This window comes from Canis lupus, chromosome 28 (assembly GCF_003254725.2).
Source record: "Canis lupus dingo isolate Sandy chromosome 28, ASM325472v2, whole genome shotgun sequence".
NCBI lineage: Eukaryota > Metazoa > Chordata > Mammalia > Carnivora > Canidae > Canis > Canis lupus.
This window is the reverse complement of record NC_064270.1, coordinates 27,406,337-27,430,011: the sequence shown is the minus strand read 5'-3', so window position 1 is coordinate 27,430,011 and position 23,675 is coordinate 27,406,337. Positions and strand designations below refer to the sequence as shown.

Genomic DNA, 23,675 nt, shown 5'->3' with positions numbered 1-23,675 from the left:
GAGGGGATTTAAATCACCTGCCTGCATGTGGCTTCTCATTAAGACACAGTTACTGGTTCATGTGGGGCATAGCTATTAAGGAGAACTACTGCATGCCAATAGAGGCCGGGCACCATCTCGTGCTCTCCCCAAGTAAGTGGGTAAAGAGATCGTACCCTTAAACCAGTGGAAGGAGGATCATTAGAGACACCCCGGGAGTTTTGCCCAAAGTCCAAAGGCCTGGGTCCCACACAGGTTCCTGGAGTTACCCAGAGCAGGAAACTAAGGACCCATTAAAGGGCTGGTCTGCAGGCCTCGACACAGGGCCCAGGCTTGCTCTGCCACATACAGGTTGGATACACCTGAGCCCAAGACTGTCCAGGATTCAGCACTGAGAGTCCCTGTCCCGAGAAACTCAGGACGGTGGGTCATCTTGCCTCTCTGAGCCTTGGTTTCTTTCTGCATAAAGGGAAGGAGTTGGACAAAAGGCCAAAAAGCACCTTTGCATCTATAATATTCTAACTTGAACCCCCTCCCCTCCCTCTCCAATGATGGAATCTTCGAAGCCCCTTCTATCTGTGACTCTAGGCCAGCTCTTCCTGGTGAGAGGTCACTTGCACATGTGACCTTAGGCAGACCTTCCACCCCTGATCTCAAGATGAGTTCACTAACTCTTATGGGCCTCGGGGTGGAACTGGTGTCTTCTCCGGAGTGGGTGTGGCATGAGGGCCACATCCCAACGTTCCCTAGGGAACAGCAATGAATCAAACACAGGAGTGAAGGAAAGAGCTTTTCTGTCCTGTCATGCTGGCAACCAGGAAGCTCTTGGGCTTGAACGGCTTCAATGTGCCCTTGAGGCCTCGTGCTTCAGCCAGGCCCAGGAGGTGAGCAGAGACCTGTCAGAGGCCACGCCAGGCTTGTGTCTCTGAGAGCCCTCAGAAGGGTGGTCCCAGAGCCTCGTGTGAGGGGCTGTGACTGGAACAAGCCAGATGTCACAGAGCAGAAGCATTGCTGCTATTAAAGGGATAAAGGCTTTGAATAAAATAACTGCCAGCTGCCGGTTGACCCATATTCTAGAAAGCGTGAGACTATGTGAGATTCCAGGAGGGCTTTCTCCCAGAGACAGGGCCAGCGAAGGCCCACCTGTTTCCTGGGCCACCAAAGACTGGAGGCTGCTCTTCGACCATTTGGCCCATTGTAACCAGAATCAAACCATGTACCTTCCATCCTCTGACAGTTTTCAGAGTCTGTGGGCATCTCCCCCTTCATGCTTCTCAGTTCTGGGCCAAGCAAGTCCCACATGAAAGAGGCCCCAGGGTCCAGAGAGCCCTGCATTTCCCAAAGGCACTCGTACATCTTCCTTGGCCACTCCACGGTGTTTGGGTCCCCAGCATGGGGCCCAGCGCCCCGTCACCCCTGAGTGTAAGCCCCGCAGGGGTCTGTGAGGGAATCTCCCAGGCGGGCAGAGCACAGAGTCCCTCCCTTGAGGGCCTGAGTGTCCTCAGAGTGCTCCTGCCCCCGGAGGCCTGGGTCCCAGCCTCTGCCTCTGTCTTCCAGGCAGGCCTGGCCTCCCCTGAGAACGCCGAGCAGCTCATCATCGCCTTGGAGCCCGAGGCGGCCTCCATCTACTGCCGGAAGCTGCGGCTGCACCAGATGATCGAGCTGAGCAGCAAGGCCGCGGTCAACGGGTACAGCTCCGGTGACACAGTGGGAGCTGGGTTTGCACAGGGTACCTCCTGCTCTCTCTCTCCCCTCCCTGCTCACCCCCCTCCCGCCCCTGCATGGTTCTTGGCCCTGATTACTTAAAGGCCCTTGTAGTGAAGAATCAAGATGCTCCCAGAGAGGTCAGCTGTAAGCCCCTCTGTCCTTGCCACCCCGTGTCCCCCACCCCTGCCTCCCCAGGGTCCCTGGGATACTCTGCAGCGGTTGCCTGGGGGCATCACCTGCCCACCCCGTGGGCCTTAGGCATGGGGAGGGAGGGTGGCCCAAGGGCAGCTCTTGGCCTTACATTTTACTAGGCTCTTCATTTTTCTTATTTATTAACTGATTCTTCATCTAACCCCACTTGCCTCTTATTAATTCCTCCATTAAGATTGTTGATTTACTGCTGACTCACTCATCAGGGCCACTTCGTGTGTGTGGTGAGCTCATTATGTGTCTTAACCGGGAACCTGGCGGAGTTTAAAATGCAGATGACAGCGGCTGAGTCTTCCTGCCCCGGCCGATGCTCATTTACCCGTGGGGCAGAAGCACCGCCCAGGGGCAGCCGGGCTGGGTGTTAAGGAACTTCTTACCTTCAATATTTCTCTGCGTGCAAGATGGTCATGGTCTCGTCCCCAGAACTCTTTTCCCCTCTATCCCGGGCTCTGTGAGTCTGGCCAGGGCCCCGGAGTTGGCAGACAGCCGAGGTCAGGGTCAGAGCCACCCATGGGAGGGAGCACAGGCACTAAATCTGCGTGCTGTGGATGCTGTTCCCAGATGAGGGCCTCCAGGGCAGAAAGCCACCCATCACCCATGCCCACCCCCAGGATGGAAGGCCCAGGCCCCAGAGGAGGAGGAGGGCATTAATGAGAACTGGAGAACTGCCGCCCACTGTGCCCCCTGCAGCCCGGTTCTAACTTTTCCTTGGTCCCTGCACCCGAAGCCTGTCTCTGCACTGCCCGAGGCACTGGGGCCCTGGCGCCACCTTCACAGGCGTGCATGCCTGCCCACGTGGCCCTGCATCCTCTCCTCCAGAACTTTCCTCTTCCTCTTTGCCCGGACACTCTGCCCCAGAGGCCACCACTCTGCATTTTCAACCCAAGGTGGAAGAGTCTGTGAACCTCAGCCACCAGACAATGGCAAAGTTCTTGTTCGCTTGAACCCAGCCTGCCAGGGCTCAGTGCTCCCACCTCACACCTGATTCACCTGCAACGAATGGGCTGCCCTTCAACTCCGAGGGCTTGATTAGCCTTTTTAATTTTTTTTTTCTTTTGGCAATGCCTTGGCCTCCATCAAAGCATGCCGGGGCTAGCCTTACTCTTAACTCAGTCGAATGTCTTAACATTTTAAACACTCAGGATAACAAATTTATTTAAATCTTCTTCATTGTTTTAATGGGAAAAGAGACGCATGACTGACTGGGTTTCATATCTTATGTGCTAGTTCTTACTGGTTCATAGACAAAAACTCATGTCAGAACTAGCTAATTGTAGCTTAGCTATTCTTCCTACTCTGAAGTGTAACACATTTGAAGGGGAAACTGTTTCTGAGTGCTTGCCTTCCCAGAGAGCTCTGTTTTGGGCTTCCTTTCCTTTAATATGTCCTGTCTACTTCCACACTGCTCCGTGTCTGTGTCCTGTGCCTTGTGGAGTTTGCTCTTGTCTTGTGCTCAGAAGGTCTTTCTGTTTGTTTGTTTGTTTGTTTTTAAGATTTTATTTATTCATGAGAGGCACAGAGAGGCAGAGACACAGGCAGAGGGAGAAGCAGGCTCCATGCTGGGAGCCCGATGTGGGACTCGATCCAGGGTCTCCAGGATCACACCCCAGGCCGAAGGCGGTGCTAAACCGCTGAGCCACCCGGGCTGCCCAGGTCTTTCTGGTTTTTGAAATCCTCAAATTGTTTGCCACTACCCCTAAGAGGGGTGGTGAAGCAGGGCTTCTATCTCAGCCTTGTCTCACACTTACAGCCTGTCTCCCCAGAGGAGGGGGTGCTGCCTGGGGAGGCGTGGCAAGGCACTTCATCAAGAGTGCCCTGGATGGCATTAGGGCCCCAAGCATCCCCCAGGGTGTTCTCTGCCCTTTGATGCTCCTCTATGATGGATGCCCAGTGGACAGTACTGGAGAGAATGGCAGTGGCCCTCTGCCCCAGCACCACAGGGTTGCTGTCTGTATTATTTTGCTCCAGAAAGATTTCATGAGATCAGTAAAGGATACATTTTTTTCACAATCTTGGGCTTAATTTGCCTGAAAATATGATAGTTTTTTTTTTTTTCAGAGCTCAGAATAGGTTTTATTACTCTTGTTTGATCATTTTTTTAAAGAATGCCATCTAGATTGTTTTAGCAAACCAAAGGCCCACTGCAAGGTCTGCAATAGAAGCTCACCTGGAGCCAATGCTGGGAACAGGACAGAAGCCCTGAGTTCGAGGTTCCCTCCCGGGCCTGCAGGAACTTTTTAATCCAGATGGCCTCACCACTGTATGCCAGAGAAATTTAGAGCTGAGTGGCTCTTGCCATTCTAATCCCTAGAGAAGACATTGTTTTGCGAACATGGTGCTCCTTGCTAGATGGGGCTAAGGGTCAAGAGTCCTTAACTGGATAACCAGCAACAAATGGATTTATAGGGCAATTCAAAGTCAGCAGCACCAGTTTAGGGACTAAAAAAAATTGGTGGGGGCTGGCGTTGTGGGATGGGGCAGCAGGGCAGCGGACAGAGCCTTTATCTGTACAATTGGGGGTTGTTCTAAACTGTTCATTGGAGTGATCATTTATTGGGTACCGGGTCTCATACTTGGTGCTTTGCCTTCATCATCACCTATTATGTGCTGGGTGTCACACCAGGTGCTGAGGTAAAACCCAAGAACCGGTCCCTGCTCTGGCTGTGAGGAATTCAAGCCAAGTGTTATTATCCCCCTCTTATGGTTGTGGAAACTGAGGCCCAGAGGGGTGAAGTGATCTGCCCCAATCGCGCACCTCGGCCACACTCTCTGATCCCTGATACCCTGTCACAGCCCCTTTCTCATCTCTTAACATTCATGTTCTGGTTTTTCACCTTAAACTGTTATGAGGGTCCATGGTCCAAGGGTTGATTTGGAGCTGCATCTTAAGACAGAGTCATGGGAACTGCAAGCTCCTTAACCCCGTCTGACCTGCTTTCCTCCTCTGTACAGCAGGACGTTGAGTTGGGCCCCGTCTGGCTCCCAGGGCTTCAGGTGGCCTGTAAGAGATGCAGTCGCCCAACACAATGCATCACGGCCACTAAGAGCCCCAGCCCCTGTGGTTGCCCAGAGTTAGAGACAGGTGGCCGTGGCCTGGGCTTTGCTGGGTTCAGGTGGGCCGCCCTGTGGCTGAAGTGCCACCTTGTGGCTGAAGAGCATATTGGCTTCACCGGGGTCAGGAAATGGCTCCAGTCCCCTTTACCCAGGATCCAGATTAGGAAAACATACCCGACATTCCTTGCATCAGACACAGTTCCTTGGGATGAAATTATTTAACCGAGTGCACTGCAAGCTTCTTGGCAGACAAGTTCCTCCCCGGGACAGCACAGCCAGGAATTTGGTCGATTTATTAACCCCTTCCCCCCAAAAAAAGTGTCACCAGGGGAAGGGCTGCGTCTCCAGGGCAGGTTTTCCAGCAGGGCGCAGGCCAAGCTGCCATGCAATCAATAGACTGAGACTGGTGGAAATGGTCTGCCTTTGCGTTTCCCAATGTTGTATTTATGTAATCATTTTGGTCAAGTACTGCTACACGTTCTGTCCCTCGGCCTCCTCGTGCTGTTGCCTCCACTGACTGCAGATGACAGCCTGCTTTTTCATGCTTTCTTACCCATCATTTTCTTTCTGTCGGCCACTAGCTAAGGAACACATCCGGCGTAATCGGCAGAGTCGGACCTTTTTGGTGGAGAATGTCATAGGAGAAATCTGGTCCGAGCTGGAGGAAGGTAGCGTCCTTGAATGCCCTTTGCCCTTGCTGGATTTGTTTTGCGTGGCTGGCAAAAATGCATGTTCCTGTTTGTTCCTTTTGCACTTTTGGAAAAGGTTGGTTTTAAAGACCCCTCACCCCAGGATGGCTCTTCCGGAGCTATAATTTTGCATGTTATAAAGCCGTACAGACAGACTCTTTAGAAGACAAGTAGGAATGGGAATTCCCCAGTTCCGGCGTAAGTCTTGTGTTAAACAGCAGGTCATTTTTACGGCCCTATAAACTTGGCAGGAAGTCATCCGCCTGTGTGTGCCAGGTACGCAGCGGCGTGTGACATGAATGCTTTCATCTTAAAGATTCCCTCATCTGGGTTCCCTATCATCCATGCTAATGACACTCCTGGCCAGACGTTATTGCATTCTCTTCAGTCATGAATAACTTTGCTGTGCAGCTAATTAGCAAAATCACGGTGGTAATGAGAAGTGTGCACGGGTGTTGAGTCGGGTATACCAAGTCCTCACCCTCCAGCTTGTCCCAGGAAGGGGCTGACAGGCGGTCTTATGTAAAGGATGACTGTCTTTGTACCAGGTGACAAGTATGTGGTTGTGGACAGTGGCGGTGGCACGGTGGACCTGACCGTCCATCAGATACGGTTACCAGAGGGTCACCTTAAAGAACTGTATAAAGCAACAGGTGAGTCCCTGCATGGCTGATTTTCTCATTCCTGAGCCGCTTCTCTCGTGTCAGATTTCCCCTCGTACTTCCTTCCCTCGGTGCTCCCAGGGCAGGGGACTCAAGGCCCATCTACTGATAGCTACATGCCTGTGTGGAACCAGCTAGCAAAATGTAGCTAAATGTCCTTTAAAACACAAACCACCATAACTGGGGTTTTGGCATAAAACCAGTCTGTTTTAGATCCTGGCCAAGGGAATTTCTTTCTGAAAGTTCTGGAGGGATCAGATTGTCACCTGATCATATGTCGCCTTTGATTTAGCGCGATGGTTAAGCTTTCTAGGGAGGTCTCAGGACACCTGGTCTTGGATCAAAGTTGTCAAAGCAAGCAACAGGCTCTCTCTTTCAGTGGAGGGTGGGATGTTGAGTAATGAACAGATCACAGGGTCTGGGTGGGCCTACTGATTTTTCCAGACCCTGTCCTTGGATTTCTTGGGTGGGGAATACTATGATGCTCCTACATATTACACATATCCATTTTATTTAAAATGAAAGTGATGATATGGGGCCCCTGGCTGGCTCAGTCCATGCAGCATGCAACTCTCCATCTTGAGGTTGTGAGTTCAAGCCCCACGTTGGGTGTAGAGATTACTTTAAAACCTTAAAAAAAAAAAAAAAAAAAAGAATGTAATGGATTTTAAACAGCTAGTTGACAGGTGATTCTGTAGGAGAAAGTATCTCCACCTGGGAGGAGAAGAACTGAAGGATTTTAATGTGTTAGTAAAAATTTATAGCCACAGTCAGCTTGCTAACTGGGTCTAAGCTGAGCTACTCCATATTTCAGGGAAGAACAGCAGGTACGCTGTTCCTCAGAGTTTGGATTCAGTTTCTGGCAGTTTTTAACATGGTGGACTCCCATTTTGTTCTTGACCCAGGTGGACCCTACGGATCCTTAGGAGTAGATTATGAATTTGAAAAACTTCTGTGTAAAATATTTGGAGAGGATTTTATCGAACAATTCAAAATCAAGCGTCCTGCAGCCTGGGTTGACTTAATGATTGCATTTGAGTCTCGTAAAAGGGCAGCTGCTCCGGACCGAACTAACCCACTGAACATCACCCTGCCCTTCTCCTTCATTGACTACTACAAGAAGTTCCGTGGACACAGTGTGGAGCATGCCTTGAGGAAGAGCAAGTGAGTTGGACTCACCAGGGGCTTAGGCCATTCTAGAGGGTGGCTCATGTTGATGGGAGGGAAGAAAGGGGTGAGGACTCTGAGTTCCAATCCTATGTAAGTGCTTGGGCAAGTGACTCAACTTCTCTGTTTCTCAGTTTTTCATCTAGAAAACAAAGATGATGGTTCCACCTACCTCAAACGGTTGTCATGAGGATGAAGTGAATTCATATGTGAGGCACTTAGCACAATGCCTTGGACCTGGAAAGTACTATTTTTGTGTTAGCTTTTATTATGTGCTAATAATTATAAGCTTTATGAAAGCAGGGAATTTTGTGTGTTTTGGCCTCTGCTATATCCTCCGTATCTACAATAGAATCTGGTGTGGACAAAGCAGGTGCTCAGTAAATATTTGTTGAATGAATCCTGTGGGATCCTGGGTTTCCTGCTACTCTGAGTCTCTTGGCTGCAGGCAAGTGTTTGTAGTTCAGCTTGTTGCAAAATGAACATTTGGAAGCTATTTTAAAGCTGAAGTACAAAATTAATAGACAAAAATCATAGGTTTCTAAAAATCTTTTTTATAGTGGAAAATTTCAAACATTTACTGGGCAAATGAATCTCATTATTCAGCTTCAACAACTGTCAGTTCCTGGCCAATCTAAATCCTCATGTACCCTTCCCCAAGCATTTTAAAGCAAATCTGATCATCATCTAATCCATAAATATAACAGTGTATCTCTAAGGGAGATAATTTGAAAATCAAAACCATGACACTTATTCCTATCACACTTAAAACAATTCTTCAGTATCCTTCAAATATACCCAGGGAACATTCAAATTTTTCCTATCGTCTTATTTTTTTTCAGTTTGCATTACTATCTAAAAGATGGCTATTCATAGCAATGCTCTGGCATGCCTCTACGTCCCACTTAACATATAGGATCACCCTCCTGTTTTTTCTTTAGTTTATTAGATGATAAAGCTGATTGTCCCATAGAGACTTCTATAGGCTGGGGTTTTCGCTCATTGCATGCCCACATAACATGTTTGGTCCCCTGGTATTTTTTATAAATTGTCAGACTGAGCTAGAGATTTGGTCAGATGCAAGTTTGAGTTTTTGGCAAACCTACTTCGTGGCGGGGGCAGGGGATAGTATTTCCCTTTGCATCACATCAGGGAGCACATGCTATTTGCTGGTTGCTTCTTTTGGGATGCTAGCTAGCCATTGTTGCCTAGGCCCACCAAGCTAATGGGTGGCCTCTTCGTCTCTCACTCCTCCTGCATCTGTTAGCTAGCATGCTTCTGGAGAGAGAAACTCTTCTCCTAAGTGGTTTGGTTGCCCACTGAAGTACAGTTCATATAGAGAAGACAGGACAAATGCTTGGTTCTTTCCTTTCATTTAAACATTTTTTGTTAAAAAACAACAACAACAAAAAAAAAATTGTGGAATTCCTAGCATTCTCCTAAGTGACAAATGCTTTTTTTCCTTTTGTGGGGATACCATTCAGACTTCATGGATTTAGGTATATTTGGTGTATTTTAAACCATGGCAGTTGTATCCTTATTGATCATCACAATGTCCCGTCTTGGCCAGGAGGAGCTTCTTCAAATTGGCTCCTGAGTCCCATTGATACGATATTGTGGTCTGACTTCTGGTTTGAGAAGATGCTCCTGGCTCATCTTGTATGCTCCCCATCCCAGACCTGCAATCGGCCAGTTCTCTAAGAAGCCGGGCTCTGGGGATCCCTGGGTGGCGCAGCGGTTTAGCGCCTGCCTTTGGCCCAGGGCGCGATCCTGGAGACCTGGGATCGAATCCCACGTCGGGCTCCCGGTGCATGGAGCCTGCCTGCTTCTCCCTCTGCCTGTGTCTCTGCCTCTCTCTCTCTCTCTCTCTCTCTCTCTCTGATGTGACTATCATAAATAAATAAAAATTAAAAAAAAAAAAAAAAAAAAGCCGGGCTCTGTTTAGCAGGAAATAAAGGAGATAGGATATTGGGTCTTCTTGCCCTTGGAGCAGGGTCCTGGCTGGACTCTTATGAGACTCTAGGCTCATGGTCTCTCTGTCCACTGGCCTCCCATGGAGGTGCTTGCTCCCAGCTGAACCCCAAATCCTGCTCACACAGTCTGGGGCCTGTCAGCATTCCTTCTGGGGGGACTGGCTACAGCCAACCCATGGATCATCCCATACCATCCCACATTGTCCTTTGGCTGAGGCCACAGAAAGACTGCCTGGTCAGGGAGACCTGGAAGCATCTAGAAGGTGATGCTAGGAAGCAGCTGGCACATGCTTTGCTTCAAGGACAGATGCCATTTGTTTGGTCTTTGAACTTGAGAATGAGCGGGTACAGGCTGCAATAATAGTCCCTGGCATTTCCAAAGTGTTTTCACAAATGTGGTATTTAACTTCATCTTCACAACAACCCCAATGAGGGAGGTAAGACAAGTTGTATTATCTTTGATTTTCAGATAAGAGACTGGGACTCAGAGAAATTGCAGCCCAACTTTCCCAAAAGTTCCACAGGTTCTGAGGGGCAGAGACCATCCTGGAGCCGGGCACTCCTGACTCCCCATCTAGTGCTCTTTCTGTTCCATGCTGTTGCTTTGCATGTTCTGTACCTTTGACAGAGAAAGGGGCATCCTAGTTGGATTAGGCCGGCACTGTCATGGGACAGGTGCCCACAGGGCTTACGAAAAGGCAAAAAAAAAAAAAAAAAAAAGAAAAGGCACCTGAGCACACAGGCTTGTAGCCATAGGCCACAGCACAGTGGACACATCATATGAGCATTTAATGGACTCGTTAATGGACTCAAATCTGAGTATCACTCGACTAAAAAATGTGGACATTCAAACCAGAAAGATCCCTTTAATTCTTACCCTATATTTTGCACTAGACTTTGGCTTCTGCCATTCCAAGGGAAGGTTGGCCACAGCACAAAGCAAAGAGAAACAGAAGAGGCTGTGTCTTGGCTTTTGAGTGTCCAAGGGTCCAGGTTCTGGCAGTTGAGGATATTTCCAGGGACTTTCAAACCCTTCTGTTCCCTTCGATGTGACAGCTGTTCTGCTAGCACCCATGTCTGTACACATTAGCCTGGGTATCGTTCACACACTCACTACCTGTTTCTCTCCATGCCACACCCCCACAGTGTGGATTTTGTGAAGTGGTCCTCACAAGGGATGCTGAGGATGAGTCCGGATGCCATGAATGCCCTTTTTAAGCCAACCATTGACAGCATCATTGAGCATCTCCGTAAGTATCAGCCAGGGCTCAGCCACTCAGTAGGGCAGAGCCAAGAAAGGGGACTGACTTTTCTAGCATCACTAGCTGGTGCATGGGGACCCACAGTAAACTCACTGGGCATCTTTTGCAGTATCTAGGCCCCCCATCCACTTCCCAGCCCACACCTCCCACATCAGAACCCCTTTGAAAACTAAAGAACAGTTTTGAGAACAGCCTGCCTTTACTGATTTAACAGGACCACAGGCTTGGAGAAGGTTAGGACTATTCATTTATGCCTAACAAATTACTAGTGAAAACCATCACCATCTAGCTATAAAAATGAGTTCTACTGACCAAGAGCTTTGGTGTTCACTTCTTGCGCATATTAGTGTGCAAAACCTTCTCTTTCAAAGACCAGCTGTACAAAAATTCTGTCCAACCAGCATAGCCACATCTGCCCCCGCAGTGGGCCCAAGTGGTTTGGTCCGTGTTCCCCACGCTCTTGGGCCACCAGTCTCCCTTGGTGGTGTGGCTTTTGGTGACAGCATATTGTCCCTTACTCTTTGTTTTCAGGGGATCTGTTTCAGAAGCCCGAGGTGTCCACTGTCAAGTTCCTCTTCCTGGTGGGAGGCTTTGCGGAGGCGCCCCTCCTGCAGCAGGCAGTTCAGGCCGCCTTTGGTGACAAGTGCCGCATCATCATCCCCCAGGACGTGGGCCTCACTATCCTCAAGGGCGCGGTCCTCTTCGGCCTGGACCCCGCGGTCATCAAGGTGCGCCGATCACCGCTCACCTACGGGGTGGGCGTGCTGAACCGCTACGTGGAGGGCAAGCATCCTCCTGAGAAGCTTCTGGTGAAGGATGGGACTCGCTGGTGCACCGATGTGTTTGATAAGTTCATTTCTGCCGACCAGTCGGTGGCCCTGGGGGAGCTGGTGAAGCGTAGCTACACCCCGGCCAAGCCTTCCCAGCTGGTCATCGTCATCAACATATACAGCTCCGAGTGCGACGACGTGAGCTTCATCACCGACCCGGGGGTGAAGAAGTGTGGCACGCTCCGCCTGGATCTCACAGGGACCAGCGGCACGGCCGTGCCCGCCCGGAGGGAGATCCAGACCCTCATGCAGTTTGGGGACACAGAGATCAAGGCCACGGCCGTCGATATAGCCACCGCGAAGAGTGTCAAGGTTGGGATTGACTTCTTAAATTACTAACCGGCCCGCCCCGCCGCCTGCCCCCTTGGACTAAGCTCACCTGCATCTGCGGACCTCCCCCCTACCCCTTGACTGTCCTTTCCCCCTTGTCCTTGACCCTCAGCATTGCTCACCTGAATTTCAGCAGGGAAGATGGGAACAACTAGGGCTAGAAATAATTAGGGATTTTCGAGGGCACACTGGAGTCAGAAAAACTGTTGGAAATTGAGGTTGAGGTTTGGGGATGAGAAAGCTGAGGATCCTGGAAGAGCAGCTAGTTTTCACAGGTACAGAGTGGTGAAACACACCCACCCGCACAAGGGAATCAGTCTGTTTCTGCAGCAGTGATTCAGCCTCATTTGCACGGATCTCCCGTTAGGTAGAACGTAGGAGGCCCTATTGCTATCTTTCTAGATTTGAAATGAGATCTTTGAGCCAAGAGGAGATTCTTCATCTATTTGAGACTTTTCTTTTTTACATTTTGTGGATGGCAGTCGACCCAGAATGCTGTCCATCTGCAGTTAATTGCTTTTCATCATCATGTGATTAAAAGCGATGATTCACGAAACTGGGAGCATTTTCAGCTGGTGGGAGAGGACTGGCCCTGCTGGGCACTATTTTAGGGTCTCATCATTTCAATTCTGAATAGGTTCAGGGAGGAGTAACCATAGCCTGAGCTAATCTACTAGGATTTGAGTGAGTGGGAGAGCTGACACCTTAGCTTTTCGGCAGCGAAAGCTTGCTTCGAGGGAAATGGATAGTCAGGCACTGCTGATTTATACCAAATCATATGCTGTGTGGCATCTTTCCCCAGATGCTAGATCCTGATTTCTGAATTCATAAATAATTCAAGCCAAGTTTAGTGGGCTTCTGCGTGAGGAAATGGGCTTGCGGTTTGCCTTGTTCACATCAGCAAGCCCAGGAGTCTGGAACAGCCCCTCACCCTGACAAGGGTACGTAACTTAACTCCCTCCTCATCCTCATCTCTCAGAGAGTTTTGGCCAGCACTCCCACATTTCAAAAAGAATACATTGGTTACACATGGATAGAGAATCTGTACGATGAAATGTTTCATTAAAATCTTCCGTTTTTAAAGCGTATCTGAAAGGAATTCATAGATCTGTACTCAATGAGTTAAGCCAGGTCTTCTCAAAGCTGATCTGTGGATCCCTCTCATCAGCACTGCCTGGGTACCTCTTAAAAACAGGTTTCTGGATGCTGTCCCTCTTAAAAATTGAAGCTGAGTCTCGGGGAGGGTGACCAGCATTTGCATTTTCAGTAGACACCACAGAGAACTGTGGCTCCGAGGGAATCTGAGAACTAACTTTAGGTTTTGTTGGAAGCTGAGGCACAGACCAGCGACCAGCGCCTGCAGTCTTCCTGTTTGGGGCTCCCTTAGGGAGAGGATTTTTCTAGCGAAGAGCCAGAGTCCCACACCCTACCCTCAGCGAGTGGGGCTGGGGCTCCACCTGGCTTGGGGACATGGCCTGTGAAGGAGACAAGTTGGAAGAAAGACACCCCGGTAAGAATGAGGTGAGGAACCAACTGGTGTGTCTGCTGGAACTCATTTCGATTTTAAAGATTTTAAATCCCTGGAGGCATGCATAATGAATGAAGGGAAGATGAGCTAAGGAGCTAACTTCAGGGCAAGCTGGATTCACAAACCCATTCCCATAGCCAGATATGCAGATTCGAAAAAGCATTTCCAGTTTCATTTGCACATGTCTTTTCACACCGCCTGCTGCAGAATTCCCTGCTCGAATGTGAAACACGAACAAACCCCTGACCCAGAGAATGCTAGAACGCTAGTCACGTTAACTTTGCCGCAGGATTGCGTGTCCAGGCACAAAGGTGTGCTTGCTAGGGTTCTGGTTCTCTTGCCTGCTCTGCTTCAAAAGCTATAAATGTTCTTGGATCTCTCTTTGGTGTTGCCAGCCATATTCTGCAAATAAGACTTCTCAACTTAGTTATAAGTAATATAATTTTATGTACATACGATATTAGAATATTGTACAGAATCTTTATTTCTACAATGTGCTGCTTTACTTGTTAAACAACAACAACAACGAAGGGAAAACGCACTTTGAATTTTGTTGATGACATTGTTGCCTTTGATTTCCCATGGCTTCATTTTTTAATTGCGCTTACTTACCTATTTGTACTGATACTAAGCTTATGGACTATGTATGCGAGGCTGAGCAAGAGTCAGAGGTGCCCAGGCTCCCCATACTCTGGAAAAAAAATGGGACAACACCTGGATCGCCAGCTTCGTCAGACCTTGCTTCACTCACATCCTTCCCAAAGGCTCACAGTTTATATTGAAGGGAGTGTAATCATGTGTCGGTTCTCCTGTCCCGTCTTTGAGAGCTGAACATCCTGGCTATTCTGTAAGCCACGTGACTGTGCAGGAAAACTCTTTGCGGCCCTGCAGGGCTGTCAGCTGCTTCTTGTGGGGGCAGAGCGGTCCCTCTGAGGGCCAAGTGTGGTCTGTCTGCAGTGTTGACAACAGGGTTCCAGGAAGGAATCGAGGGGTACGCAGATTCCAGCTGTTCCACTCGATTAAGTGTGTGAGTAATTTAGTCGGTTTTTTGTTTTGTTTTGTTTTGTTTTGCTAATGTAAGGCTTTTCCCACCTTGCACTGAGGATGTCTCCTTGCCTGTGATTTCTCTTTAGCAAATTGGCTGACTTCTGCACTGTTGGCAAACCCATGATGGAGAGGGAGTGATAACTTTACTGGACTTTCTTCTGGCCCCAGAAATGCAGCCCCAATAGCTGATTCTTAAAGGGAATCCCCCAATCGATCCCTCCTCTCTCTCCTGCCCACAGAAATATTCTAGAATGAGAACACTGGATAAATATACTCAGACACATTTTCTAATCTTAGGAAGTTTCTAAAAAGCCTGTTGTCTTGACCATTACTCAACCGTCCCTGGGATATTATTATCTGATGTTCATTGTTTTGGAGGCAGAGTTGTCAGGGAGGACTGCCTTTAGAACTGCCCTGTCTGTACACAGCAGGCGTCAATAAATGCTGAATAACAGACAAGTTACAGAAAGACAAGATAGGCAAGAGAAGGAGACACATAGGCACTTGCACAACGTGATGACTAAGACTGAGTCCAGATTGCAGAGCCTGCCCGCCCCCTAGGATGTTATTTAGATCAAGTTTAGCTTTTAGAGTCTAGGTCTGGTTAATTGCCAGGGTGGCAAAGAATCGCATGCATCAATATAAGCAGGAGTCCAAATGCATTATTAGTCGAAGATCGAACTTCACATGTAGAGATGAAGTAGCTGTAAGCTGCATATTTACGCTGGGAAATGACTAAGTGGATGACTAGTATAAAAGTCGTTGTCCGTTACGTCACACCTCTCATCCGCTTGGAACATGGAACTTTCTTCTAAACTATCAGCCATTGGGGTCTTGTTCACTACAAGATAAATTCACACTCCACCGAACTTTGCAGCTGTTCACAACTTGACGAGATTGTACTCGCAAACTCTGTCTTCACAGATGTCTAATAAAGCGAAACTCTGGATCTTGTGTGGCCCAACCTTTTTTTTTTTTTTTTTTTTTTTTTTTTCTCGGTATGAATCTGTGAATGGAATCGCGGATGCATCATTGCTGACTTCCCCCTCAGCTCCATCTCGCTCAGAGGGAGACAGACTTTTAGGTTTTTTCCTAAATGTTGCAAGCAAGCTTTTTAAAAATGTTAACTTTCATTCCAACAAGACTGGCTCCTCTGTTTGCTGGGAACCAGGATTCCATCCGTGTTCATGAGTCCCTTTCCCCTCCAAGCTGCAGAAAGTGGCTTCTAGCCAGACAGAAGGCAGGTGAGCCGGGGTGGCCACTGACAACTCCACGGCACCCAAGTACATGCAGGTCGTTGAAAACAAAGCGGAAGGGCCCAGGACTGGTACCTTGCCCGAGTATCCTAGCAGGCAGGCCAGGCTGCCTGCTGCACCTAGAGCCTCGAGAGTGTTCCAGAGCTCGCTTTAGAAGCTTCCGGAATCTGTGGTGGAGTCCTGGGGCTCTGAGGGGGGTACAGATGGGTTCCTCCTAAGTGAGTAGTTTCACTAGCCTTCATCTGAGGCTGAACTCCCAGGAAGTCAGGTAGGTAAGGCTGGGAGATGCAGTGAAACACACCTACCGGGAAATAGTGCCCTTGGGTGATCAGCTGTTACAGGTTTTTGTAGATATAGGGCCCCACTGGGACTAGCAGCCTTGAAAGGCCCTCATTCCCTCTGCCTGGGTCACACAGTGGGCATCTTGGTTTGAATCCAGGGAGACGAAGGCTCGGGCCCCCTTTAGCTCCCAGAAAATGAGGATGATTAGAAAGGAGTAGGGCTCCACTTCCTGGCACCCTCCCCCTCTTCACTTTGGTGCACTGCCCCTCTCCAGCCCAGCCCAGGCTGCTTGCTGCCCCCCCCCTCCCCCGGGCCAGCCCCTCCCACAGCCCTGACTCCCGCAGGAAGGCCTGTGGCCAGTGGCCAACCCTCCTCCGGTCCAAATCCAGGCCGCCCCAGTGTGGACCCGCAGAAAAGGCAGCTTTGACCTAGATCCCCTCAGGTTGCTCTCCCCCCAGTTCCAAAACCCAGGGGGGCCCAGCTGGGGGGACCACGTGTGGAGAACAGCTGCAGAGGCCAAATATTTGTTGGGCAAATCACTGAACAGGCCCGGGGGCCCACGCTGAGCCGGGAGCAAGGGGAGGCGCCCCCAAGCGCCCTGGTCGCGGTGGGGGAGGGGCAGCGGGGCGTCCGGCCCCTCCTCGCCCCTCCCCCCGCCCCTCCCCCAGGACGGTGAGCGCACAAAGGCTGCGGAGGCTGGTGGGCTGGGAGGACTGGGAGGACTGGGAGGACTGGGAGGACTGGGAGGGCTGGGGGACTGGAGGCCGCGCAGGTGAGGACGCGCCCCCGGGAGGGGGGGCTGTGGCCGCGCTTTCCTGCCCCTCCGGGGTCCCACCCCCAGCACACCCCCTCTCCACCTGGATTCCACCTCCTCCGGGCAGCCGCCCAGGCTGCCACCCACCGCACCCGATACAGGCCTCTCCCTAGGGCCAGGCTTTTGGGTAACGTAAGCCTGCCGTCCGGATTTAGATGTCCTCCTGCTTGCCTCCTTGAATGGGACAGCCCTCAGACGAGTTACTTAGCCTGTCTGTGCCTTATTTTTCTCTTCCATCAGTGCAGGGCTCAAATGGGAGCTAAGCCTTGGGGCGGCTGTGAGGATTTACCAAGACAGGTAGTCCCGCATCAGCTGCGTCCTAGCAAGGGTCCTGTACGTGTGTGAGTGTGTTTAAGATTCCCGTCACCGCTGAGTAAACACCACTGTGGCCCTCCCCGCCACCCCTGAGACCACCTGTCCTGGCCGCTAAGGACTTACTTTCGAGAGTTGAACTGGCTTGGTAGTGTAGCATTTGGCAGCACCGACAGATGCCCAGATGCAGGCCCTGGCCCCTTTGCTGGGACCATTAGCCATCCTGGAAGTGGGGAGGCAGCATCCACATAAACCGATGTGGTGGTGATCTCACCTCCCTGCCCTGCTCGCCCATCTTGGACTCCATGCCAACCTTTGGGGACTTCTGAGCCCTTCCAGCCATAACTTATTCTAATTCTCTGTCGTGGGGCTGCCCTGTGTGTTGTGGGATGTTTAGCAGAATCCTTGGCCTCTGGCTCCCTAGATACCGGTAGCACCCCATCCCCCAGTCGTGACAACCAAAAATGTCTCTGGACACTGCCAGGTGTCCTGAGGGTAGTGGTAGGGGGTGGGGACACTGGTGCGACCTTTTCCTGGTGGGAAAAGAAAGGCTCTGGGGGTGCAGATGCTTCATCTCTTCCCTCTTCTGAGGTTCAGGGGCTTCACACAGGGGCTCCTGGGTCCCGCTCATTTTTACGTTCCTCACCTCCTCACAGTTGTTGACCACAGTGTGTATACAGTTCATGATTGCCGGCTGGATGCATGGAAGGTTGGGTGGAAAGTTGGGTGGATGGAGGAGTCGCAGGAGGGGAGACGCTCATGGGTGGTGATCTGCACACCTGTTATTCTAAGTTCATGTCAAAGGTGAGCAATCCTTGGTATCGGGCCATTGGTTTTATAACTGATGCCAACTATGTCTGCTGGTTCTGTGTTAAGATGGCGGTGCTGCCTCTCTGTCCCAACCCCCTGGCAGGCTCCTTCGAATCCCAAGGGCTCTAGCCTACGCATAGTGAGTTCTTGAGTCAGGGACGTTTGATAAGGTAATTTCATCCCCTCTTCCCTTCATTAACAGCAAGTGAAATCATGGAGTCTTCCAAGACCTTCATGAGACATCTGCCAATCACACCAGGCTACAGTGGTAAGTGGTGATGTGCCCTGCAGATGTGCATGACGGGAGATCCACGGTCCTGGTCACTGTCCCTGCCTTGGTCCACCGTCCGTGTCTTTCTGGCCTACTGGGCCAGTATGGCACTCTAGCTTTTTAAGACACTTGTTGAAAGCGCTCCCTTGCTGAAGATGGCTGATAACTGAGTTCTGATTAATGGAATGATGTAATAGGCCAGATCTCCCAGGACATGGCCTGGTGTGCAGGAAGCACTTCATGTCTTTTCAGCATATTTGGACCAAGATGGACACAGTGCTATGGGGATAGACACAATGAATAATAAGGCCTTGTCATTTTTCCCAAGTTGAGCTTTCTCAGGTCTTGCACTAGGGCTGTTTGTATGGTCCTATTCCTGTGTCCCCGAGAGGGAGAGTGATCAAGTGCCCTGGTTTGTCTGGAATGGCCCTGATTTTGGCACTGAAAGTCCTCAGCCCCAGGAAGCCCCTAAGTCCTTGGCAAACAGGGATAGCTGGTCACCCTACCTAAAGGTTCTCCTCCTTGGGCTTCTGGGCTACTGAGAACTTAGTCACATCTCTGTGACAAATCCAGTGGTCTTCATGGGCCCTCAGCTCTCACATAAGGTGTTCTTAGGAGAGGAGATGCATGGGGAATACTCCAAGGTTACCCAGCCTCACCCCTCCCTGGTCCTTCTGGCTGGTTAAGAGAACAGGTTCTGAGTTCTAACAAACTGAGGTTCTAACACCCTGCTTGGCCACAGTGTAGGGTACTTTCTGTGGTAAGTGAAAATGTCTATTAAAAGGGGGTATTAGTCTCTTAGGGCTGCAGTTTAAAACAACAGACATTTAAAACAACAGCCTCAGTTCTGGAGGCGAAATCCAGCTGTTGGTAGCACCCTGCCCTCTCCGGAGGCTCTAGCGGAGGGTCCTTTCTCGCCTCTTCCAGTTTCTCGTGGCAGCATGGATGCAATCTCTGCCGCTGTCTTCACACGACTGTTTGCGTGGCCTTCTGCCCTGCATCTCTGTGTCTCTTTCTCAGGTCCCCCTCTCCCTTCTCTTATAACGGAGTGCTTTCAACAAGTGTCCTAAAAAGCTAACGTACCTATACTGGCCCAGCCAGCTGGCCAGACATAGACAGTGGACCAAGTGGACCAAGGCAGAGATGGTTAGATTTGGGGTTCATCCTTAGTCAAGGATAATCTCATTTCCAAATCCTTAAAGACGTCTGCAAAGACCCTATTTTCAGGCAAGGTCACTCACATTCACGGGTCCCAAGGGTTAGGACTTGGACTTGTCTATTTGGGAGACACAGTTTCAAACCTCTCTGCAGGATAATGATAGATTTCTCCTAAAATTAGTCCTGGTCCTTAGTAAGACTCAGTGAAGGTAGCTTATATTCCTATGTGTGTGTATATATATATACAGTTACATAAAACCCAACCAGGCCAAGGTCCTGGTGGCAGGCCCCTCTGTTTCTACCATCTTCGCCCGCCGCAACACGAGGGTATCTTTTAATTGCCCCAGGGTTGAGGAGACTGGTTGGTGGGTGGAGGGCTCCAAGAACAGTCTAGTAATTAGATTCTTCCAGAAGTGGCTTCTTGCAGGGCGTGGGAGGCAGGGTTGCTGCTTTTAACTCTGCAGTCAGATTTTCTTTAGGGAGAAAGGCAAAATGTTGGGCTTCCATAATGAGCAGGAGGTATTTATTTATTTAGCCATTGAAAACCAAGTTCTTAACCAGTTTTTCCTCATTTGTTCTTTCAAAAAATAGTTTTATTGTGACAATAGTATAGTCCCTGGGATTCAGCATCTAGTTTAAATAAATACTTGTGTTTTACCCATACTAATTGTAATGATTATATGTTATTTTGTGGGAAATGGTAAAAAATTGTTCTAGGGGGTGGGCCTCACAGATAATGAATTTACCTTTTTTTGTGTAATAGGTCTCAGCTTTTAATAAGCCCGCAATTTCCCGATGGTCCGACAAAAAAGATCCCAAATTGCATTTGGGAAGTGTCAAGGAAAATAAGCTTTCTCTCTAAAAAGATGAATAATTTCAATTACTCCTCAGACTATCATTTTGGCCCATTAAATGCTTTCCCCATTTGCTGTTCAGACTGACATCAGGGGCTTTGCTATCAAAGAATATTACTGTCATCGTCTTTGTTGAAATGGGCCTTCCCTCCCCAGCTCCAAGGTCACTTTTCATGGCCTTGGGAGGGCCCAGCACCGCCGTGCAAACAACAGCCCTGCTTGTATTAATGGCCTTTGGAAAAATGCAGTGTTGTGGGCCAAGGAAGAAATGCCAAGTAGTGGGCTGAGGTTCTGGGGAGCTTCTGCAGGTTCTGACCGCCTGTAATTCGTCGGCTCTTGCAGGCTTTGTGCCCTACCTTAGCTGCCAGCAAGCCACCAGCAAGGACAGTATGTCCCACTGTCTGAAAATCTTCCAGGAGAACACACGGCGATATAAAAACCAGCTGGAGGAATTTCGCTGCTCGGTGGCCACTGCCCAGAAGCTGCAGCCCGTCTGCTCGGAGGAGACCGTCCTGCGGGCGCTGCACCAGTACCTCCGGCAGTACCACCCCCTGAGTCTGGGTACTGGCCCCCAGGAAACCAGTCCCCTCCTCCCAGGGTCCAAGTGCAGGCAGGGTGGACCTGCTGAGCCACCTCAGGGAGCACAGACTCCAGCCCCCCTCCAGGGTCCAGATCCCTGGGCGGTGTGCAGCAGGTCCCAGAGGCTTGGGTTCATGCAATGAGAAAGAAACATTTCCAGGGGGAGAGGACACAGCCCTGGTCAGGCAAGAGGGTGCTGCAAACTGAGACCCCATCTCCCACTCCCAGCCCCTCAAGTCACCAGGAACGTCCATACCTCACCTGCTGCCATGGCCTGTGCACTTTGTGGTTGCTTTCTCTGTGCCAGGCACCATTATTTCCATTTTAGAGATGGGGGTCCTGAGTCTGCAGAGGTAGTGGCCCTTGTCTGAGGTCAGACCTCGGCTGGAACCTCAGGCATTGAATGACAACCACTAACAGCCACAACACCAATGACAAAAACAACTGATGATGTGATTCTATAATGCTAATTACAGGATGATTTGCCCTGGACCATTTTGTTTTTGTTTGTTTTTTTAAGATTTTATTTATTTATTCAGGAGAGACACTGAGAGAGGCAGAGATATAGGCAGAGGGAGAGGCAGGCTCCCTGTGGGGAGCCCGATGAGGGACTCAGTCTAGGACCCCAGGGTCACGACCTGAGGGAAGGGTGGATGCTCAACCCCAGAGCCACCCAGTGTCCCTGTTTTTTGTTTGTTGTTTTTGTTTTTTTTTTAAGGTCTAAAGGTATAGGAAGAGAATTGTCTCTATTATTATTCCTGTAATTGTTTGGGGTGGCTAACTCACACGTTTGTTGGGCTTTAAAGTTTTCTGAGCCATAACACAGAACATCTGCCTAAGAGTTTGAGATTTAGCCCAACTCTGACTATTTGCTGTGTGACCTAGGGCACATGGCTTCCCCTCTCTGGGTTGTCGTTCCTTCATCCAGGGCAGGGAAGGATGAACTAGATGCTCCCTACCTGCGCCTTCCAGCTCTGAGGTTCTGGGACTCGGTGGCCTCATTCTATTCTGACAGCAGCTGGAGGAGGCGGGCGGGAAGGAGTCTTTCATCTCCCAAATGTGACAATGCCCCGGGTCAGCCAGCCAGAGTCATTCATGACCTGAAAGCAGATTCCTGGTGCTGTGTGTGATGTGTTTTCTTCCCACCTAGAAGCTTCTCCTGCTTCCTTTATGTAAACTGTGAAAGAGCAATGTGTGAAGCTTTTTTTTATTAGTCTGAAAGAGGAGCAGGGTCTGTTAAAGAGAAAGAGCTTGAGACTCAGACAGATGCAGGTTTGAAGCCTGGCCCTACCACTTCCTTGCCGTGTGACCTTGGCCAAGACTCTCTTAACCTCTTTAAATTTTCCCATCTTGCTCTGTAAGGTGTAGGTAATAATGGTGTCAACTTCTCACAGTTTGTGAGCGCATGAAATCAGAGGGTATTTGTAAAGTCCCTGCCAACGTGCCCAGAGCACAGAACCAATCAACCCATGGTTGCTGCTCTCAGGGCATCTAGAGGCCTGGGGTTTGCCTGGGGTAACTTGGGGTGCCGGCTAACTGGGGAGCATCACCCCCTGTGTGACTTCCCAAAGGCCTCAGGAAGCACTGTATCTTTTGACAGAACACAAATACATAAAGAAACCTCTCCAGGAGCCCCCGATCCCTGGCTGGGCTGGCTACCTCCCGAGAGCCAAGGTCACCGAATTAGGCTGCGCCACACGGTATTCTGTCATGGCCAGAAACTGCTACCAGGACTTCCTGGACCTCATGGAGCAGTCCAGGGGTGCACACCTGAAGTCATACGAGTAAGTCCAGCTTAGGGCGCAGCCATGGGAGACCAGAACCAGGACGAGAGCTGATACTGGGCCCCAGGGGGTTTGCAGACGCCCCATCCCAGCTCTACGGCTGCCTTTATGGTTGATTTGTTGCACAGAAGAGGCCTTGTTTGTAGTTGCAGGCCTGTCACCGTAAGCAGCCATCCGCCCTCCCCATCCTCCCTCCCCATCCCATCCTGCATTCTCCAGAAGACTTGCCTATAGTCTGTGCTGGTTTGCAGGGAGAGGCCGGGAGTAAAAAACCAACAGGGCCTCAGTCCTAAGGCCTGAAGGCGCTGAGGATGGCGTATAGCACCACGGACGGCAACTCTTTGGCCTGTTTTCCCTTCTGTGAAAGGAAGATGTGATAATGCTTTAAGTTTAGGATAAATTGTCAGGATTAGAAAGAAACCTGCTGTGCACACACAGGACCTACATAGATTATATTTTTCTTTCTTTTTTTTCTTCTTTCTTTCTATTAAAAAAAGGAGTAAGTCTATGACTTTTGTTTTTTAGAATATATGCAGATGGGTCCACACAACTTCCTTCTGCCCCTTCTCCAAAAGTTTTGCAACGTGAAGGGCTGCTGCCCAAATATCTGGATTTTTCTAACCCAGGTAAGGGAATACTCTTTCTTTCCTTCCTACTAGTTTTAAAAACGGGATGTTATGTTTGTAGTAGCCTCTCTGTTTAGCTGAGCCATCTGCCTATAGCTGGTTAGGGTGGTTTCTCTTCCAGGTGGTAGCTGTTTGGCCCATAGAAGACCCCTGACAGAGGACCCCAGACTTCTGGTGACACGTGGCTGTAGGCAGAGGTCAAATACGTCATGCAACGGGAAGATTTATTTAGAGCCACTGTCCTCAGCAAAGTATGCAAAAAGCTGACGCAGACAGCCTCCCAAGAAGAGGTGACCTCAAAGGGGGACTCAGAAGCTCACTGTTCTTTCACGAGAACCAGCCCCTCACCCACACCCAACAGGCGCTAGGGAAATTTCAAAACCTAAGAATCCTTTCAACTGCCACCTGCACCCTGTCTATTTGGCAATAGCGTGTCATTGATGATAAAGACCTTTTATTGTTGTGTGGGAATAAAGAGGATACTGCTTGCA

The 23,675-nt window shown here is 49.8% G+C and overlaps 2 protein-coding genes across 9 annotated transcripts in view; both read left to right on the top strand.

Annotated features, from left to right (window-relative positions):
• HSPA12A (heat shock protein family A (Hsp70) member 12A) overlaps nt 1–15,387 on the top strand; it is a 160,554-nt gene extending 145,167 nt beyond the window's left edge. For 4 of the 5 annotated variants that reach the window (XM_025467352.3, XM_025467353.3, XM_025467354.3 and 1 more), the window contains 6 exons: nt 1,537–1,708; nt 5,532–5,618; nt 6,188–6,292; nt 7,207–7,465; nt 10,588–10,691; nt 11,235–15,387. In XM_025467352.3, coding sequence (XP_025323137.1) covers nt 1,537–1,708; nt 5,532–5,618; nt 6,188–6,292; nt 7,207–7,465; nt 10,588–10,691; nt 11,235–11,872 — 1,365 coding nt within the window. In that variant the 3' untranslated portion in view covers nt 11,873–15,387. The remainder of the gene's footprint in view (nt 1–1,536; nt 1,709–5,531; nt 5,619–6,187; nt 6,293–7,206; nt 7,466–10,587; nt 10,692–11,234) is intronic. The other variant, XM_025467356.3, reaches the window with a different exon arrangement.
• Nucleotides 15,388–15,866: 479 nt separating this feature from the next.
• C28H10orf82 (chromosome 28 C10orf82 homolog) lies at nt 15,867–23,675 on the top strand. Of its 4 annotated transcripts, none has more exons than XM_049103602.1 (6): nt 15,867–15,962; nt 18,115–18,180; nt 20,538–20,756; nt 22,375–22,558; nt 23,084–23,184; nt 23,306–23,675. In XM_049103602.1, the coding sequence occupies exons 2-6, from the start codon at nt 18,126–18,128 to the stop codon at nt 23,449–23,451; spliced, it is 705 nt and encodes a 234-aa protein (XP_048959559.1). In that variant the 5' UTR covers nt 15,867–15,962; nt 18,115–18,125; the 3' UTR covers nt 23,452–23,675. The 4 variants fall into 4 exon arrangements, with proteins under 4 accessions (XP_048959559.1, XP_048959560.1, XP_048959558.1 ...); XM_049103603.1 differs by lacking the exon at nt 15,867–15,962 and adding an exon at nt 16,656–16,675; XM_049103601.1 differs by lacking the exon at nt 15,867–15,962 and adding an exon at nt 16,662–16,748.

Bases quoted from the DNA above. Each gene is read 5' to 3' on its own strand.
- C28H10orf82 (XM_049103602.1), top strand. From the start codon at position 18,126: ATGGAGTCTTCCAAGACCTTCATGAGACATCTGCCAATCACACCAGGC. The intron at 20,757-22,374 runs GTACTGGCCCCC...ATCTTTTGACAG, and splicing joins GTACCACCCCCTGAGTCTGG to AACACAAATACATAAAGAAA. The intron at 23,185-23,305 runs GTAAGGGAATAC...TTTCTCTTCCAG, and splicing joins TCTGGATTTTTCTAACCCAG to GTGGTAGCTGTTTGGCCCAT.